The sequence below is a fragment of the Dreissena polymorpha genome, chromosome 5 (assembly GCF_020536995.1).
Source record: "Dreissena polymorpha isolate Duluth1 chromosome 5, UMN_Dpol_1.0, whole genome shotgun sequence".
Lineage (NCBI taxonomy): Eukaryota > Metazoa > Mollusca > Bivalvia > Myida > Dreissenidae > Dreissena > Dreissena polymorpha.
Window position 1 is genome coordinate 97,558,062 of NC_068359.1, and position 21,108 is coordinate 97,579,169.

The following is a 21,108-nucleotide window of genomic DNA, read 5'->3' on the forward strand; positions in this document are numbered from 1 at the left end:
ATTGTTTTAGATGGACATTATCTATTTTTATGTCCCCCACTATAGTAGTGGGGGACATATTGTTTTTGCCCTGTATGTCCCCCACTACAGTAGTGGGGGCATATTGTTTTTGCCCTGTCTGTTGGTTGGTCTGTTGGTTGGTTTGTTGGTTGGTTTGCGCCTACTTTAACATTTTGCAATAACTTTTGCTATATTGAATTTAGCAACTCGATATTTGGCATGCATGTGTATTCATGGAGCTGCACATTTGGAGTGGTGAAAGGTCAAGGTCAAGGTCATCCTACAAGGTCAGAGGTCAAATATATGTGGCAAAAATCGCTCATTTTATGAATACTTTTGCAATATTGAAGATAGCAACTTGATATTTAGGATGCATGTGTATCTTATGTAGCTGCACATTTTGAGTGGTGAAAGTTCAAGGTCAAGGTCATCCTTCAAGGTCAGAGGTCAAATATATGTGGCCCAAATCGCTTATTTTATGAATACTTTTGCAATATTGAAGATAGCAACTTGATATTTGGCATGCATGTGTATCTCATGGAGCTGCACATTTTGAGTGGTAAAAGGTCAAGGTCAAGGTCATCCTTCTAGGTAAAATATATGGGTCAAAATTCTCATGTCATGTAACTTCTGCAATATTGAAGCTAGCAATTTTACATTTGACATGCATGTGTATCTCACGGAGCTGCATATTTTGAGTGGTGAAGGGTCAAGGTCAAGGTCATCCTTCAAGGTCAAACGTCATATAGGGGGACATTGTGTTTCACAAACACATCTTGTTACATGATATATATCAAAATTGTTGACTAAGCCGATCAATCCACTATCAACATTTACTTAGTAAGACACCATCATGCGCACTTAAACAAATGACTGCAGTCTTAGGTGGACGATAATTTGTATATATATTGTGTATGCAATAAAACTTATAAGTATATTTAATACTTGAAAATACATATTTAGCACAAGGCTTAGTAGCACAACGATAGTTGCTAAAGCTGTTACCGCAAACAGATTTACCAGTTTGAATAGATACAGTATTTATTGGTAAAAGCATCTCGTCATCATCAATGTATATACACGTATTTTTTTTGTGTAGTCGAGTTATATACGTTTGATCAATATAAGTGATTAAGTTTATTAACAGCGTTTTAATAATAAATATAATAAAAGTTACGCACATTCGCCTTACCGTTTTTAAATATCACCTTGAAATTATTGATAAGCCACACTGTTAGTAAATAACGATTTTTTTTTTAAACAATGGCAATTGTTTCGCAATTACAGAATGCACACGTGTTATACACCTGTCAGAAACACATTGGTCTGTTGAATGTTTTATAAAAAATGTGCTTGGTGATTATTGATAAGTAAGACCAAGCCATTTAATTAAGTATATAAATGTGTTGATTAAAATGTGGATATGTTACTGTTTGCATGCATGTCTGTATATAGCTATGTCTATTTACTAACACCTGTTCATATAATAGCCATGGGTCCAAACAGAAATACACATCCGTTGTTTAAGCATATTGACAAAAACAAAAACAAACTTGATATTATATATGGCCGAGAGACACAGTTCGTAGTCGTTTAGTCTTTGAACGAGTACTTTCTCTGCTGGATTGAACTCAGATTCGTAATTAAAGAAGCCTCACTTTGTTTAATGATGCCTCATGAAAGGGATCATTACGGTCTATTTCAGTTCAATAAATGGCTTGCTATTGAAGACTCGCACAGCAACTGTAGTCTTTAAGCAAAATTGTGGAAACGCCGAATTAAAGTTCGTAGTAATAAGGCATTACGGCTATCAAATAAATAGCCCTTTGCTTGGAGTTCGAGTGAAAATCGATATATGTATTTATATTTGAAAAAGTGGGTTCTTCACATTTTCTTCTTGATTGATGCTCAACTATGTGTGATTGTGAACTGCTTTGAAGTTTCAATTTTTTCATTAATACAATGAGTTCGTATAATGAATCAAAATCAATTATTAGCGTACTAATTGTTAATGAATATTAATATCAATGTCTAAAAAGTACTTGAATTCTTAGTGATTACTTAATACCGCGATAAAATCCTTCATAAATTCATATTTTTATTGAACATGTAGACGTTTCATGTATCTGACGCAATCATGTAAATGTTCATATAGAACGCAAATATTTATATATATATTTGTATTTATATATATATATTTATGTATTATAGTTGATTTACTTTAAGTTTGCTATTTTAAAACGAGATATACGATGTGTAATTAAAACCACTACTATAGTCGTTATGATATAAGTGTGCAAGGTTACTCACACTCACGGTGCAATCAATGAATGTCTTATTTATTGCGCCCACGGAGTACGAAACCACAAATGATTGCTAATCATCTAGTCCTGACTATCAATTAAGGCCATCACACGTTATTACAAAAATAACGTTCAACATCAAACGCAATTTCACTTTTTTCAAATGTATTTTGCAATCACGATCACATTGTGTTAATTCCTAATAAATCAAGCACAATACTGGAATGTCAGAGCGATGCATATTATGCGAAGCATTGGAGCCTTTAAGAGGGTCACACATTTCCTATCTGAAACGAATCCCACTAATCGGCTGGGACTGCTTTATCCTTCATTGAATCATACAATAATTAATGCACATTCGCTGTTGAGACCAATTATTTGCTTCTCAATCAATGTGTTACTGATAGTCTTGCATTAAATAGGAGAAATTCATTTCGATATATTTCAAATACTTTACCATTCACCGAGAAATATTTTACATTTGGGCTTTCAATAATGCCTGTGACATTATTGCAATACTTATTAGTCGAAAAGGTATTCATGAATGGAATCCATATTTGATAAATATGCGTTTTAGTGACCAAAATGCAGCCACATTCTGTATATTAACCGAAATTAAAGTTAAGCTTCCTGAGTGTCGACATTATGCTCTTAAAGTCAAGTGGGGATTTTCAAATAATGTTCGTACCAAACAGCTTTACAGTGTACAATTGTTGTATTGCATTCTATATATAAACAAATAGCATGATACAGATTAACTAGCAACGCAAAATACTAACAAACACCATTAAACAATCTTCCCGGATGCTGTTATTGAATAGTAATATAGTGGATTTACTTACCCTACCGAAATTCAGCAAAATTTATCCAAAACTTTCCAAGCACGTCCAACTTTTCACATCATATCGGATTTCCGGGGGTTTCTATGAACAATAATGTTTAACTACGGTTCGATTTTATTGTACGTGCAATCTCGTTAGTATATTTTGCACTTCGCTAAAAGCACAATTTGTAGTCCTGAAACAGATGAATACATATAAATATCTCGTACAGACTTGTGTACGGTGTATACTGCTACAAAGTTAAAGATTATATTTAACATTATCTCCTTTTAATGTTTCGTCAATTCGTACACTGGAACAGGAATTGACTTGTTTATTCCATGCTTAATGCATATGTTCTAACATAAATATATCTTTAAAATGTCTATAAAATTCGTGATGTTAACATCAATAATTTTTATTCACACACACTTTGGGGCTTTTTTAAGTGGCATGATTTTTAGATACATGTGCTGCATAGTAGAATGTGCTTCCTCTGTCATATCATCACTCAATTTGCATAAAACATAAAAAATGATTTGCTTAGTGTTACATGAGACGAGATATCGCCGCTATAAATAGACTGAAAGAAGAAATAACGTATTTAATGAACATATAGCATATTAAACTTAAGTGTCGTAACCAAATATATGTTCGCATCGATTGCGTAATACTTCAATGAGCAAATAAAGCATCATTAAATTGCTTTGTATAAACGATTAAGACACATATTCGTCCCTGAATACATCATTTTTGAATTGCGTTTTATTAAAAAAAAAACACAAACCAAATGGGACCATGACTAGTGCAAAATTTAGAAAATTTTGTCTTTTAACGCATTTATACTGATATACATTAAAAACGACGTATCTGCATGAAAAATTCGAAACGATTTTTGGTACCTTAAAGTTTGAGATCAATGCTTATAACGTATATTTAAAACGTTTGAAAGTATTGTTTTTACAATTTATATAAACAAAAATTTAGTTTTAATACATGTTTCGGTAGGTTCAACTTAATGCATCCTCTTTTTGCAGTTTCTTCTGTGTCATATTTTGTTGTGTCTGTCTTATAGTTTTCAGGGTTCAGTAAAATCCTTAATCCCATATTATTATGTTCGTATAGAATAACATTAATTTTATTTGTTTTCAGGCACCTGATAATGGACTTAACAAATGCGTCGGATGCTAAAGAGATGGATGAGCCAGAGAGCCTTAGAAACATCGCGGTGGCCATGCTATCGGTGTTGTCCATCGCCGGCATTATTGGGAATGCGCTGGTTTTGTTCGTCTTTACCAGGCAGAAGCAAAAACTAAGTTCCACAATTTTCATACTAACGCTAGCTGCGACGGATTTTGCAACTTCATTTCTGACAATGCCGTTTACTATTGCTATGGAGATACTTAATTACAATGTGAAACACGATGCTATTTGTAAACTGTACCATGTTTTGACGACCACTACTATCCCGTTCTCTGCTTCTGTTATGGTTGCAATTGCTGTGGATCGATACCTTTGCATTGTTCATCCATTTAAGCATGCAATGACAATCAAAAGGGCCAAAATAACAGTCACGGTCTTAGCCGTATTTTCGGTGTTTCTCGGACTCCCATTGTCGCTTAGTTACGGTGTCTATTCACGAGAGGATCTTGCACCAATATTAGATGCCTTGAACAACGGGTCAAATTCACACGAGCAAGAGTCGTATTTTCCCAGCGAAGCAAATGGCACAAAAATGAATAACACGACAACTGTTTCGGGGAATGATATGAAATTTATTTTCTACACGGGAATTTGTCATAAGAATCTTTTAATGTTTGGTGAAGACTTTTTCAATATCTATCAGAAGATATATTCAGCTTATTTTGCCAATTGTGCAGTTATCGTCATAATCCTGTACACAATAATATACCGTTCTGTTTTCATAAGAAGGCGAAAGCGATTGCACCTTACCGATTCTTGCTGTGGATTCCTTGGACCGATTCAGATCCCCAACTGCGAAAATAATGAGCATGAACAGACCGAGTTAACCATGTTAAACGGCTCAGCAAAAGACAAGTCACCATCTTCTGCATGTAGTGGAAAACGACTTCGAGATGAAGCGTTGAAGACAGACCGTAAAGACGTGGATCAGAAAAACGGCGATACAGAAACGAAAATAGAATTGAAAGAGCTTTGCACAAACACAGCAGACAGAGAAAACCATACCCGACCAAACGGAATATCGAGGGCCAAACTAGAGAAGTTGCGAATGGCTAATACTAAAACGGCTCTATGTCTATCAATTGTTGCGGCAACCTATATACTCGCTTTTTTACCAGCATGGTTAATGGCGCTTAAAATCGTTGAAATGAACGTGGTTGTTTTCTTCATGTACTTTATATATAACGTCGCAAATCCTATCATATATGCGTTCCTGAATCAGAGTTTCAGGAACCATTTGCAGTCTCTTTTAAAGTGCAAATAAATCACGGTCAGGCATGGCTGAGCACGATTGCGAAGAATGATTATCCATGATTGATATGAGTGAATGCTTGATTTAACAATAGGGATTATGAAAAAGGATTGCTGCTCACGCATTTTACTTAAGGCTATTTTTAAAGTTGACAAGTACAGACGTTATCACTTTCTCTAAGACGGGGTCTGATAAAGACGGCTGTAACTAGAAACAAGTACATAATGTTTAAGAACAAGACAATTACGTTAAATAAAATCATCATATCATAAGTCGTTATTTGTTGTAGTCGCAAAAAGTGATGTGTGCACATATACTTGTATTAAGCCGAATGTGTTTATATGTATGTCTAGATAGTTTGTTAGAGAATAATTCCAGACTTCTCAATATGTGTTTCGCCTCATTACGTCTTTCATTAATTCAAAAACTGCCTGAAGCTGGTTATCTCATATGATTTTACCATATTTAACTATATATCTACAGAGGGAATTATATCACTCTGTTAACATCATTGTGTGAATATGCGTTGCAGTATTGGAACGGGTCAATTAAATACCGTGTTATCACATTTTGGTGGACAACCGTTGTGAATTGTAGTATGGCATAATTACTGTATATATGTGTTCTTAGGACGTATCGTTTTTGTCATGATTTGTCAATTTAGAGCATTGCTTACTTGCGTTAAACACGTAATTATTACTTATAGTATTATTTACATTTGTTCGCGAACACGATTCTTGTGTTGTTTACGAACAGGATAATTTAGGTATAAGTGTACATAGCTCATACGTTAACGTTATTGAATGATGTCTTATTAAATTATTGTCGCCTATCGTTAATTGTAGGATGTAGAAGTGTTACCACGAGTGTAAATATGTATTGCTATGTTTTCATGGTGGATTTACATTTTTTTCTTTACCCGAAAGCAAAAACGCGCTCGTTCAATGGTAAAGCTTTACAAACAATATAGTGAAAATACACTTTATACTCTTTATTGTGAATCGTTTTGAGTACTTACGCATTAAGAGGCAATATATGATTTCATTCAAGCTTGTTGGGAAAAGTTATTTGGGTTTTGTGTATATTTTGCAAAATTGTTAAGTAAAGTTTATAGTGTTGATACAAATCGTTCAATGCATACAACTATGTTTAGAGACAGCCGCTACGAAATCGAGTATGTTGATAGAACATTTACAATCAATTTATATTTCATGTTTACAGCAATTTATAAGAACAAGAAACACATTGCATGGAACAATTACATTTAATATAAAAAATCAATGTTTATTTCTCTATTGAAATCCTAACTTGTGCGTTTAATACGAATTACCAATAAATACAAATATACCACATGCCAAACTGCTTTGGTATATACGACATATTGTAGTTTATGACAATATCCGCTTATGTAATCGAGGATTTTTTTAATCATATGTTTAAGAATTGTAAATCATATTGTGTGAATATTGTTATGTTTTGTTAAATGTTGTTTTAAGAGTACCGATTATGAAAATCTCTCATAAAAATGACATGTAATTGTTGTGTGGAATAAGTCTTTAAAGTTGGAAATAAAAACAAAGTGAATAACATTGCTCTTCAAAATGATCATTCTTCTTATTCATAATGAATTTGACTTTTAATGAAATATTAACATATGTTACTTTAGTATAGTCACTGAAGTAGAACATTAGTGTAAATAAAGAAACATATAACGGTTAAAAGCAGCGCAAAAAACGTACGACACATCCATGACGCACCCATAACATACTATTTATGAAGCCTCTATTAACTTGCTTGTAAATGATTTTTGACACGTTGTGTAGAATACATTTGCTGAACAAAGTGCGAACATATTTTTGAATGACGTGATCAAATATATAGGTACACATTTGTTTATTATGCGTATTGTTATTTTCGTAAGTGGCAATAAAACTGTTGTAATACATTAACAGTAGTTTGTTGTTATTCGATATTCAGTTGAGATAATCAATTTTTCATTTATAGAAGAGGAAATGGGTGAAGTTAAAAGGCGTTCAATAACCACAAATATGTCTGTTTGTATACAATGTTCATTTAAAGTTGTAATCGTTATCGTAAGCAAGGATCTTTCTTTCAAAACACATAATTATTACGTTATTACAAAAGTGTAAACCTATACAAAGTTTGATAAATTCTTTAAATCGTATAACTGGTACGTACGATATTAATATGAACTATTATTAGTTTCTGCACTAGCTTAATTCAAACACAAAATGACTCATGTTTGCATTTTGCAACATAATCTACACTAGGCTAGTATAGTAATTATACAACGCTTTACACGGTAACGAAATGATATGATACATATCCATATTATGCAATTTGTCTAAATATATAGTAATGAAGGCTTTTTATTTTAGTATTTTTACGACATAAGTTAACTATGCATCCACGTGTTTAAGTTTAATAAAATTTGACATGACAAAACATTACAATAAATGAAATAATGTATGACATATATATCTGTTTCAGTTTGAAAACCTTACAAAAATGCCGAACGTTACTATTGCGGCTGACGGTTGCAAGCACGACCCTCTTAACGTCGATGACAATCAATCACAAATCGTGATACATGTCGCTTTGGGAATGGTAGCTCTGCTGTCTGTCTGTGGTATCATCGGAAACGCCCTGGTCATCTTCGTTTTCTCGAGACAACAACACAAACTGAGCTCCACTATTTTTATATTAACGCTTGCAGTTACTGATTTTATTACGTCGCTGATAACGATGCCCTACACAGTTGTCATGGAACTTCTAGAGTACAACATTTGGTACGATTTCCCATGTAAATTGTACCAGTTCATGAAAACTTCCACAATTCCATTTTCTGCCTTTGTGATGGTCGCAATTGCGTTAGACAGATATCTGTGCATTGTATACCCGTTCAAACACATTATGACAATAAAAAGGGCTAAGTACACCGTAGCAACTTTATCAGTACTGGCCTTTATTATTGGAGTTATATGTTCATTAATGATCGGCACCTACCACATGGACGAGCCCATAATGCCAACATGCCGCGCTGCTTCCGAAAACAACACGTTCTCTCTGACTCCGTTTCATGACAACTCAACCCACGGCAAGCAACTAGAAATTTCATACACTATTATGGAATTGAATTTGACAGACTTCGCCAACAAGTCACCTGCGACGCAAAATGCAATGATCACACTTGTTCATACAGGACTGTGCAAAAAGAGCAACGTTGTGTTTGGAGTTAAGTTTGTGGATGTTTACCTCCGTGTATATTCGACTTTGTTTGGGGTATGCGCGTTACTCGTTATAATTCTATATGGATTGACTTATAGGTCTGTCTTAGCACATAGACATAAACGTTTAAACATCAGCAATAAGTGCTGTGGCCTTCTATCGAGAGGAAGGGACGAGGATTGCGCAGTCGATCAAAACGAGTGTACAACGCTGCATAATGCTGAAGCATCTCCTTTGGCGAATGGAAAGGCTCGTGAAAGTATACGCATGACAGAGGCATTTCGGGAAAGAGCTGAAACGGTTGATTCGTCAGGGGCAGAACAAGGCCATGATGGTAACAAACACGACCATGATGCCCCGATTCGGCCCGGGGGAATATCACGAGCTAAACTAAAGAAATTACGTGTTGCAAATATTAAAACAGCTCTGATGTTATCAATTGTTGCCCTAATCTACATTGTCGCATTCACCCCTGCTTGGATGATGGCTCTCCACGTACTTGACATGAACGTGATTGTTTATTACTTGTACTTTACGTATAACGTTGCAAACCCCGTCATTTATGCCTTCCTGAACAATAATTTTCGTACCCATCTGCAGGCCTTATTTCGCTGCCAATAATTCTTGCCGACTAAATAATGTTCGAGAGCGTGATGAAATGAATATAACTTTGTTTTCATATGTCGTGATATTTTGTATTATTTAGATCTCTTTTTTGAATAGCACTTATTGGTGATAATACGAACTCATCAAGTCTCTTGGAATGCTGGAGAACCTAAGTACGTGACTGTTGTAATATTTAGTATTGTGTATGGCGTAACACTATATATTACTCCGTGCGATGGTCTCATTCGTGTTTAGTTATTAAATGCATATATAAATTAAGTGTGAATAACCAAAATGAAGGAAAACTGATATGGGTTCAGTGTAACCAGGATTTATTATCAGCTTTGTTTGCATACCTGCTTATGATATCTTCAGGTTTCCAAAACAAAAACAAAGACACACGGATTTATGCTAGAGAATTTCAAGCAAAACAATCTTATCGGGCAATTAATGTACGAACTATGTAATAATAATAATATTTTTGTTAATGTCATATTTATAGACATGACGTTCGCACGTATACCTATATACATTACATTGGTCGGGTTCAAAAAGATATCGTTGTATGTAAATAGTTATCGTTTATATTCTAATTATGACACAAATCATTTCAAACTTAAGTTTTATAACAGTATTTTAATTTTTGAAATCTAGTCAAAACACTGCAATTTAAACATTGTGTTGCAAAAATACATTAAGTAAGTTGAATCAATAACTGTTACGGCCAGTTTCATGATGTTCTTTTCATACATTCAAATTGATTGTAGCCCTTGCTGTGATCAGTAAGATCAACAGTTTGATTAATTAGCATTACATTTTTACTTAATTATCACTTTAAGAGAACTCTTGTGTATGTGTTCTTAAAAAAACAAATGTGTAAGCGGTATCAATGGTTTTATTATCAGTGCTATCTGATCGTAGTATATTATCAATGTCAAAAATATATCGGTTCGGAGAGTTGCCTTTTTCTTACCGTGAGAAATCATATGTTCATGTTTTCATAGCAAACAGGGATTTATTATTGTATTGTGTGTGATGCAACAGTTTGCATGTAGCATACATACTATAAAATCGTAATATATGTGCAAACTTGATTTTTTTGCATTTCTACAGACCAGTGATAAAGCAATTTATATTACAAAATCAAACTTGGCTCTGAAATACTAAACAATGAACAACTGTATTAGTTGATGGTAAATATTCATATTATATAGTGTCAATACATGGCTCGATTCAGAGGATGGTGATATCAACATATGTTAGTTCGTTGATTCCTTTCAAGACGTTCTACAAACATCATGCATACAGATATGTAGTTGATTCATATATTTATAAGATGTGATGCATTTGCAAATCGCATTACTCACACAATGTTTTATTAAAAATATATCCTATTTTTTTAATATTTACGATATTTAACCTTAACACCGCATGCGTATTTATTTTCACATATATTGTATCCTGTTCACATTTATAAACAATGGTTTGATGTGTCGTGTGTTTTGGATAAGTATCCTCATTGCGTATGGGTAATTGATTTGCAAACATGCTAGCGCTCCCCTAAAATAGAACACAATGAACTACTTACACATTTTTTCATTACAACGCGTGAACATGCATTAGGGCATCAACTAAACACAAAATTAAACATACACAAACACCGTTTTGTTTTATAAGTTTTACAATTTGCCTCGGACAATTGTCGGTCATATATCTGCATAGCAACATACTGTTAAAACATATTGATCAAATATATACTTAAGCGACATTTGCCTTTTTATTGTTGAATGAAGTGTGTAGATCTTGCTTATAATTTCATATAGTGTTGGTATTGTTTCTTAAGCTGAGGGATCTCTTGTAATAGTGGACAAACTGTAACTTACGTTTGCGCGTTTTATGTTTAGTTTACACCGTTATCTATGGGGTCATTTTCTCACATTAAGTACACAATAACTAATAAAACGTGTTCGTATTAATAAAATGAAACCTTATAAAAAATTATATAACATTAAATAGCACTGAAAGAGAACATATTTCAATTCGATCTCCCTTTAACTACACGGTGGACAGATGCAAACCGGAGCATTATTATTACAAGCTAGGAGGCAATAAAATGGCAACTATGTATCGTATTCAATACAAACGCTTGATTATGGAACATCATCAAGTTTGATGTCCATGATCTAAAAGCTCAAACCGTAGAGATTTCTTGTAAATGTATATTATTAGCTACATACACAATTCATGTTGAGTTAATTAAAGAATAAGAATGATATCAAGATCATTATGGAATTTATAGTGTATTTATACACATGATATGTTGAACTTTTTGTATTTTCAAAGAAATATCTATCATGTGTTATTTTTTTACTGAGTTCTGTTTGTGCAAACAGAAACACGGTGTTTTTATTGCATTTATTATTTGATTATACTTATGGTTTAACCGTTTACAGGACTAGTATAATGTAGTTCGTAAGTTCGTAAAATCATAACACGGCCGCCTTGTAATAACGAAGGTCTTTACATGTTAAACGCTACATATGGCGTACACACATGCCATAAAAACGTGTCAACTTGTGTACACAAACATGAAATCAAGTTCAGCACGAACGATCTGACTTATCCATGTCGGTGCCCATCCGATTACAATATAGACAACGCTTTAATGTTGAGTGCACTGCATTTAAAAATGGGCGATGATATCGATGATCCGATATAAATGGGCTTGCAATGCAACTATTAAACAATAACGTTCGTATAAAGAGTCACACATGAGCGGTTTAAAAAAGTATACGTTCGGATTTCTTATTTTATGAGTTAGCAGTACCACGTTGTTAATAAAATATTTAACCGATAATAATATTTGCACCAAAGAAACGAGAACATCAGTAAAGTAATCGTCTTGTGTAACTAACTGTTTATTGAGCTCCTCCATTTGGAAGACGATAAAATGTAACACGATTGATACATGTAATTTTTTTGTTTCGTTATAACAGTTACCATAGTGATAATTCTCCTGATTTATCTATCATGTATTAAATTATAAGGAAGTGAGCCCTATTTTAATGCTCGCAAGCAGAGTAAAATTCGTGTTTATGAAACGCGACCGAGGCTGCATATTAAGGGACCGCTTACTGTATAGAGAGACCCAAAGCGAACGCAAGACACATGACACTCAAACACCCAACAGTTAACACATTTTAAACAAATACAGCTGACGTCATTTGCTGTTAACCAATAATCAATCAAAAGGTTCGGGTATAATTCTGTTCACTGATATGTTAAGTCATGATTTCCAGTAGTTTAATTTGCCTGATGCATTCCAATTGGCCTGTTAGTTGCTAAATGGCTTATTAAAATTTCGTGCGCTGTAAACTTGAGAAAATTGAAATTGATACAATCTCATTAAGGATTTCTGCTTAATAATTTTGCTTCTATTAGCATGGGAACAGCATGTCAAATTATATTTATTTTGTTAAACTTTTTTTTGTTTTAAACAATCGAATCTGAATCGTTTAATGTGTTTATGTGCTTGTCACTGCATGATCTAGTTGTACTGATCAATATTAATTATTTAAGTAGGCAAGATTATTATTTACATTATATGGATACCAGATTGATATGTCATACTTTATACTTCTTGATAATTGTTATACTGTTTCATTTATGGGTTTGTGTATATCTGCATATTCTTTCAAAGTGTAGATACATTGCAGAAACATTGTATCACTGTTACAATTTGCAGTTGGGATTCACTCAACATTGTGTCAGCCATTATGAAAACACATGCGAATTTAATAACTGATCCTTAAGAGCTGTTATAAGCACTGAAATATAGTGATATGGTGAGTATTATACTTATTATCGATACAAATGTACTTATTTTGTGAAACGCATTTCCTATATATGTGCAAATTGCATGTTTCACTAACAACAGTTTGGAAAATCTTGTTAATATCAACGTTGTGAGTAGCTCATTCGTAGAGTCTTCTTTATGTGTGATGTACTGGTTGGAATTCTTTTGAAGGCACACTTATATATTCAAATGTGTTCGTGTTTTGTGTTTGTTGTTTATTAAAGTCAATAACGAATAAACATAAGAAAATTGAATCAAGAAATGACATACTTTTATTTTCACAAATACACATATTTTTTCAATATACATAGGGCCATAACCGAAATCAAGACAAAGATTTTTTTACGACAAAAAATATGACTCGATTAATACTAACGACAACTAACACTTGTATTTACGATAATATAAACATTAAATAGCAATTCATAAGTATTTAAGCAGGCACGTAAAACGTAAAAACATATTCATTAATCTCAAGTTTGAATGTGAAAGTATGGGTTTTTTGCGAAAGAAAGGCCGATGGTTATTTAAGAAATAATCGACGGGTAACCGTTGGTTATTGCGGTAATAACGATATGGAGTTGCGATGCGTAGGAATTAAACCACGAGGGCACAGCCCGAGTGGTTTGATAGCAAGCATCGGACCGACATACCGTTGGTTATTACTACAATAACCAACGCTTATTCGTCGATTATTTCGAGTCTAACACGATTTCATTAATAAGTTATCAGCGATTCAAAGGTTACACATGATAATTATATTAACCAAACGTCTTCACTTTTCCGCGAAAACGTGGCGTCACCACAACAATGACAATCAAATGACGTCGTCTTCATTCATAAACAGTGCGCGGACAATCAAAGTGACGTCATACTTATCTCCATTGGTATATCGGGGTAATAACCCTTGGTAGATTTCCTTCTTTGTATATAGAAAACAAGTTACGTGCCGTGGTAGAATATGTATTCATACGTAGATTATGATCGTATCTTGTACCTTATAAAGTAAAAGTATAACACACACAGAGTCTGAAAGTAAAAACAATCATGTTATGACCGAATATGACTAACGATTGTATGATATATGACACTCTAAGCAAAATGTACACAAACCTTTAATAAAGAAAAGTATGTGCACGTGAACAAAGCATTGACATCAAGTTCTTCACAAAAGATCTCACACATCCATGCTTGTCAACACTTATGACGATATATTAAGCTCTATATTGTAAATCGCACTTCATGTACAAATGACCCATTTATTTACAATCTCTTATTTTTACTGCAGAGAAGATAAGATTAACCAAAATAATAAACATCTCATAGGGCTCCTATAGCATCCAACTGGAGTGATTAAATTAAATCAGTTCACATTTACGTAGGAAATAAAACGTCTGCTTTTATAACATAGTTTTCCAATAAACAGTTTTGTTGTTTCAGTCAGATATGAAGCATTTACAATTTTGTTCGAAATCATGAACAGCTGTTGGACATATTAATCTTTTATTTTAAAAAGTTACTTTTCAAGTAGCAGTTTTTATGGCCAAATAATACAAAGCTAACGTTTATCACATGTGTATACTACACAGGTTATTTATAAACGCTGCAGTCTATGTTTTGAACCAAAAATAAACAATACTGTTTGTAGACGTTCTATTTCCGCAAAATAGGGGAAAATCATTTACTTAATAAATATGGCAACACAATACCAGAAAATACCTTTTCTTCTCACTGAATTCATTTTAATTGAAAAAGTACTCTCACTAATGAGTAAATATGCATCCGTGTTGTATGAACAGATTGACACATACATGTACATTCAAAACTTACTGCGTAAAATTATACCGTATTTGTATAAAGGAAACCTTATAACAAAGATATTCATAACTTTAAAGCAATTAATCGATCGCCGTAAAGTGGGCTTTAGCATGGAGGCAAGAGCAGCGAAACTCAACAAGCAACGAACACGGAAAAAATGGGGTGTATGAGTTTTGAACAAATCACAAGCTTCTGGTATAAGAATATGTATTAACGTGTGAAATCATTAACACCAGTCTTGTTTTGTGTATTAGCCATAGGCATTGTTCTGGAGGTTGCATAATGACTTAATAAGAAAACTTCAGATTTAGATTTATTGCGTTCAAGCCACAGGCAGCAGTATCATAAAAAAAAAATATTGCCCCCCCCCCAAGACCATACCCCCCCCGAGCTTACCCCAGGGGTTCCAGATTGTTAAATGTACACCTATTGTGTATGGTTTGACTTTTCAACACCGAATATTGACAAAAAACATAGTTTGAAAAAAATAATCCTCGTATAGGTATTATATATACACAAGGTATGAAACGCACTATATGCCTATTGCTGAAAGATTGTGGAACACTGGACGTGACCTTTTTCATCGAAAACACGCATGTTCCCATGCAGTTGCCGACACAATGCAACTGGATTCGTTAAAAGACATTAAAAGCAACGATATTACACTACTTACCGATCTCATGTTCGGCTAATAACTTTAATATTCAATTAAATTCGACTTTCTCGCTACATGTCAGTGTTTAGCTGTCATATTTTGTCGATCGAATGCTTGGTTCTTAAACGCCATATCATTGGCCAACACAATCAGAACAACCAACCAGATGACGCGTTATAAAATTAAAATGGTGTACATGTGTAGATGAAACACCGAGTGACATATAGCGAGAAAGTCAATTGAATATTAAAGTTATTAGCCGAGCAGGAGATCGGTTAGTTGTGTAATCACGTTGCTTTTACTGTCTTTTAACGAATACAGTTGCATTTTGTCGGCAACTGCATGGGAACATGTGTGGTTTCGGTGAAAAAGGTCACGTTCAGTGTTCCACAATCTTTCAGCAATAGACATATAGTACGTTTCATACCTTGTGTATATATAATACCTATAAGAGGGGAATTTATTTAAACTGTTATTTTTTGTCAATATTCGTTGTTGGAAAGTTAAACCATACACAATAGGTGTACATTTAACAGTCTGGAACCCCTGGGGAAAGCTCTGGGGGGCGGGGTATGGTCCGGGGGGGGCATTTTTTTATGATACTGCTGCCTGTGGTTCAAGCAACTAGTTTTTACAGTACTTACATATATCACAATTTCTCAAGTTTTCTACACTATACATGTACAGGGTTTCTTTTGTCATGAAAACAACGCATTGAATGTTTTTAATGATTGTACACTATTGTTTTTCGAAATCATCTGAATGGATATTTAACATTATAGCTCGATCTCGCAATACGTTTTCCCGTGAAAAAAAACAACAAAAACAGCCGTTTTTTAAGCGAAACACACAAATGTTGGTATCTTAGACAAAGATGCTTTAAAAATAGCTTCAAATATAGTTTCCATTAGAGAAAACACTCAGTTGTTAAAGCCAAGTATGAAATATATGATGCCTTGGACAATGCGAATTGAAAATTAGATTGATGTATTTCAAGCGATCGTTGATACGATATTTTTTTATTGACAGCGAGCTACATGTATATTTACATGTTTAGACCATATATACCGTCAGACCAAATGTTTCTATACAAACGAAGCGTACAAGTATGATTGTTTGATATATTATCTATTTGACATTATGCGCATTGTCCTATATTTCCATTCATTGGTTCGTAAATGCAAGTATAAACACACTATTCATTTACATTTCAGAGCCGCATCGTATCGTCTCTGTATAGACTGATCAGATGAGAAATCACTCAAAATGGGGTAAGAAAGAACAGTGTATTTAAGGCAAATTAAGACTATCGAATTATTTCTAATGAACTATAACATTACCATAATTTGGGTGAAAAACAATGTTATGTACGTATCACATATTGTATTTATTACCATGTACACATTGACCAGTGTTTTTCACATAAAGATGTTTATTATGTTAAACGTTTTGACTGAGTGCTTTTGTTTAAAAGCCACTCGTTGTGTGTAATGTTTACATTATTTAATTTTGAATGTCACTTGTATCGCATATAGGACAATTATAACGCGTCGGAGAGGTCATGAAACTAAGGGATGACATTCTTGAACTAACGAGGGTCGGACTTGTTTAAACGCCATAAACGTACGGCAGCTTCAGTTTTAAAAATGCTAAGATTTATGTACACAGCCATAAAATAACATTTATTGTTTTGTCGTCTACAAAGACTTGAAATACTGTTCAGCACGAGCGATCTTACAAATCCATACGTGTCCCCACATATTGATCATCCAGGCAACGCTTGATTGTTGAGTAAACTTCGTGTAACGATAGGCGATTAATTCAATGATACGATATATATCGCCTTGCGCTGCATACATTTAAACAATATGTTTGTGAACATACTCCAACATCAGAGGTTCAACTTAGGTATGCCCTGATGCCTAATTGTATTGGTTTGTAGACAATAGCGACGATACAATATCTCAACGTCAATTATGTTGTTTTTTCTTTCTATTTATCACAAGAAACGCACGTATAATACAGTTTGAATTGAACAAAAAACAAAAGCGGCGTTATATGGGCTGAAACCTTATTATAGCACACTTATTAGCACGGAGTACCGTACATAGAGACACAGCAAGGAAGCAAGATACGCGAAACTTGATAACCCAACAACATGCAAACATTAGAAACGTTTGAGTCTCCAAGCTTTAAACAATCACCCATCACGAGGCTCCGATAGTATTGTGCGTATTAATGAGTGATTTCGTAACAACCAATATTTTGTTTTGCAGGAGACATATGCATTGTACTCCTGCGCCTCATAAATTGTATTCGAAGTTGCTGAACAAATAATGAATAAAATACTTTACATAGGGGTTTCGTGCTTTCCAGACTTAATACATTTTAATTATCATACTTTCCCCCAATGTTGACAGTTTTGCATACACGTTACGTTTAAGATGTTTTGAATTACTTCAAACAATTTTTTTTGAACATTCTAATGGGTATTCATAGTTTATAATTGAGCTTCTATGATGTTTTGCTTTCACGAAAACACAAAACTTGTAAAGCCAAGCACACAATATATCAGGTAGGAAGACAAACCACATGGTAAATTGAATCTTTAAACCTATCTATTTTCACGTAATTTTCAATAGAGCTTTTTTCTACATATTTAAACCATTTTTAACGGTACGGACAATTATTTTGTACTTATGATAGTGTATAGATGCCGGATTGGTATTTAACCTATTGGACGTCATGAGATTTGTTATACAGTCGTTATTTGAGTTCATATTTATCTGAATATTCTTTACATTTGTGGTCATATTTCAGAGAGACGTGTTCTGTATCACAATTTAGGAATCTGCCTACATAGTGTTAAATTTATTGGAAGAAAATAAGAGCTAACGATCTATGTCTGAAACGGTGTGATAATGAATTATATAGCGATTTGATTACTGTTTTCGAACTGAAAAATACCCTATGCCCTGTTTGTGCTTTCATTGTATTCTATGCGACTTTTCCTTAATTGAAATAAGTTGAATATGTTATGCACTTATAAGAAATGCACGTATAATTCCATATAACCCAGCTTGATGTAATTTTGTAGCAAACATGGAATTTAATCAGAACTAAATTTTAGTTATTAAAACGTTTCATCTTTATTGTGGGTTAGGATTGGTATTGCTTCCTCCAGACACAACTTAAATCAATTAACGGACGTGGCAAAAACTTTGCAAGGATTTTATCTAAAACTACATTCTTGGTTGGAGACAAAAGCAGCGTTGATATTACAAACGTCACTCATAATATTGTGATAATTTCAATTACGCCCCTCTCCAATATTATTCTAGAACAGTATTGCTGAGCAAAAGTCAGTACAATCAAGATACAAGCTAGTCTGAAGTGGGTTAATTGATATCGGGGGCAATGCATTGAAAGACACTCGCTGTTTTTAGTTTATAATTACTTTTGCGAAAGTATGAAGGTTTAAATTATAACAGATTATTAAATGTATAGGCTATTTGCATCCCTCTTTTGTCAAGGCAATGGTTTGCGCTTTTCTGTTTGCCGTGTGCAAGACCATTTACACAAGCCCGACATATCTTTTTCGAAATAGAGCATTCATACATGTATTTGGAGCTTTTAAAAATTCAATTAAACGTTTTTGTCAAACGTTAATTAAAGCGATACACAGCGCATGCTTGTTCTAATAAAATGCAAATGCATATTTTTTTAACGATATGCTAACGGTTAGCTCCATTTGAATGTTAATAGCGTTAATCAAGCACGAATGGTGATGCATAAATAACTTTAATATAAAAGAAAACATTCAATATTAAGGTCTCATGCGTATCAGTATTAAGCATGTTGATTGGTTTTACATATAAAAACATTACAAAATGTTCTTAAGACTCATTCAATTTTAGTTTAAGAAATTTAATCGTGCCCGATTTTTGAGAAACGTTGTGACATGCATTAAGCTTGATATGATTGTATGAACATACTAATGAAAAGCTGATTTTGAAATCGATAATCAAATTCACGAACATGTATATTTTATTTGCTTCAATCAAATTGCCTGAATATTTATGTTGCATGCGCTGAATTGCAATGTTCGTGTATTGACGCAAATACATGTCTTCGAATACAGTAATTGTTTATTTAGAGACAAATTTTGGTAACAAATTATATACTATAAACAAGTGTTCCTTTATTATTATGTACACATACTACACACTTTTTAATAAATCTCCACAATCTTGATGTTGCTAAAATTTAGTACCATATTATTTTTTAAAACAGCGACAGTATACATTTAAGATTGATGATAAGAACAATCCAGGCTTGTAATGAGGGCACGTCTACATAATGCAAAGCACTAACAAAGTAACATTTGAGTTTCATCCCTTCAATGCTTTCATAACAATCAGTTCCTTTAATTAACGCGAGATAATACGATAAATACTTCATCGTCTTAAGGTCTACTGTTAAACCAACAAATATATTGGACAAATACAATTTAAGAAACACATATACATACCTATTAATGGTTCTGTGTAAACATCTGTTTGAACATTATTGAAATGTCAACCGACCGAGTTAAAGTTATTGCAAAGCATATACTTACATGTTTACTAGAATTTGTTCAGAACGACACATTGCGTATTTGTGATATATAAAAATATACACTTTCTTGTATAGTGTTTGACTATAAAGATCCTATATATTATATTAAACAAAACATGCCAATACATAAAAATATACCTTCAGCACACGCAGTCCGTTGTTGGCTAAAAGCTTAAGAGTAAAAACGTATTTAACAATCGCCATTTAACATCGATTTTTAATACATTCTTTGAATTAATTGATGACGAAGCGTTTATTTTACATACATTCCTATTTAATAAACCACAATTCGCAAACAAGGGCAATAATAAAAGCATACCATACAGAAACAAATGAGTTATCACTCTTTAAGCTAGCACACACATTAGAACATGAATACTGTTGTTTGCTAATTATTTCAAGCATAATTGTATGCCTAATTGTTGTTAAACCAGTATCATGTCAGCAATACATGAAACTGAAAAAATACTGGTTGCCGACCTATTATTCGCCCGTACCTATTATTCGCCCAACCCCTTAAAACCAGTCAATGTAACGTTTAATCACGATTTTCTTTGTCACATATTTACAGACGCTTGTTTCATTGAAGTTGACAGCAGCAATTTGTTAAAATGCTAGTGTTATAAATTGACAATTGCGATGTTTATAACTTCCGTGGCAATGTTATGTGACCTCCTCAAGGGGGATATTAATAGAACGCGCATGCTCAGAAGAAATGCCTTACTGTA

General features: G+C 33.5%; 1 protein-coding gene across 1 annotated transcript; it reads left to right on the plus strand.

Annotated features, from left to right (window-relative positions):
* The first annotated feature begins 4,319 nt into the window (after positions 1-4,319).
* Positions 4,320-5,851, plus strand: LOC127831498 (5-hydroxytryptamine receptor 1A-alpha-like). The gene has a single exon (XM_052356482.1). It carries the CDS (start codon positions 4,320-4,322, stop codon positions 5,589-5,591), a length of 1,272 nt encoding a protein of 423 aa, XP_052212442.1. The 3' UTR covers positions 5,592-5,851.
* The last annotated feature ends 15,257 nt before the right edge of the window (positions 5,852-21,108 follow it).

What these genes read in the sequence shown, in the direction of transcription:
- LOC127831498 (XM_052356482.1), top strand. Translation starts at nt 4,320, where the DNA reads ATGGATGAGCCAGAGAGCCTTAGAAACATCGCGGTGGCCATGCTATCG.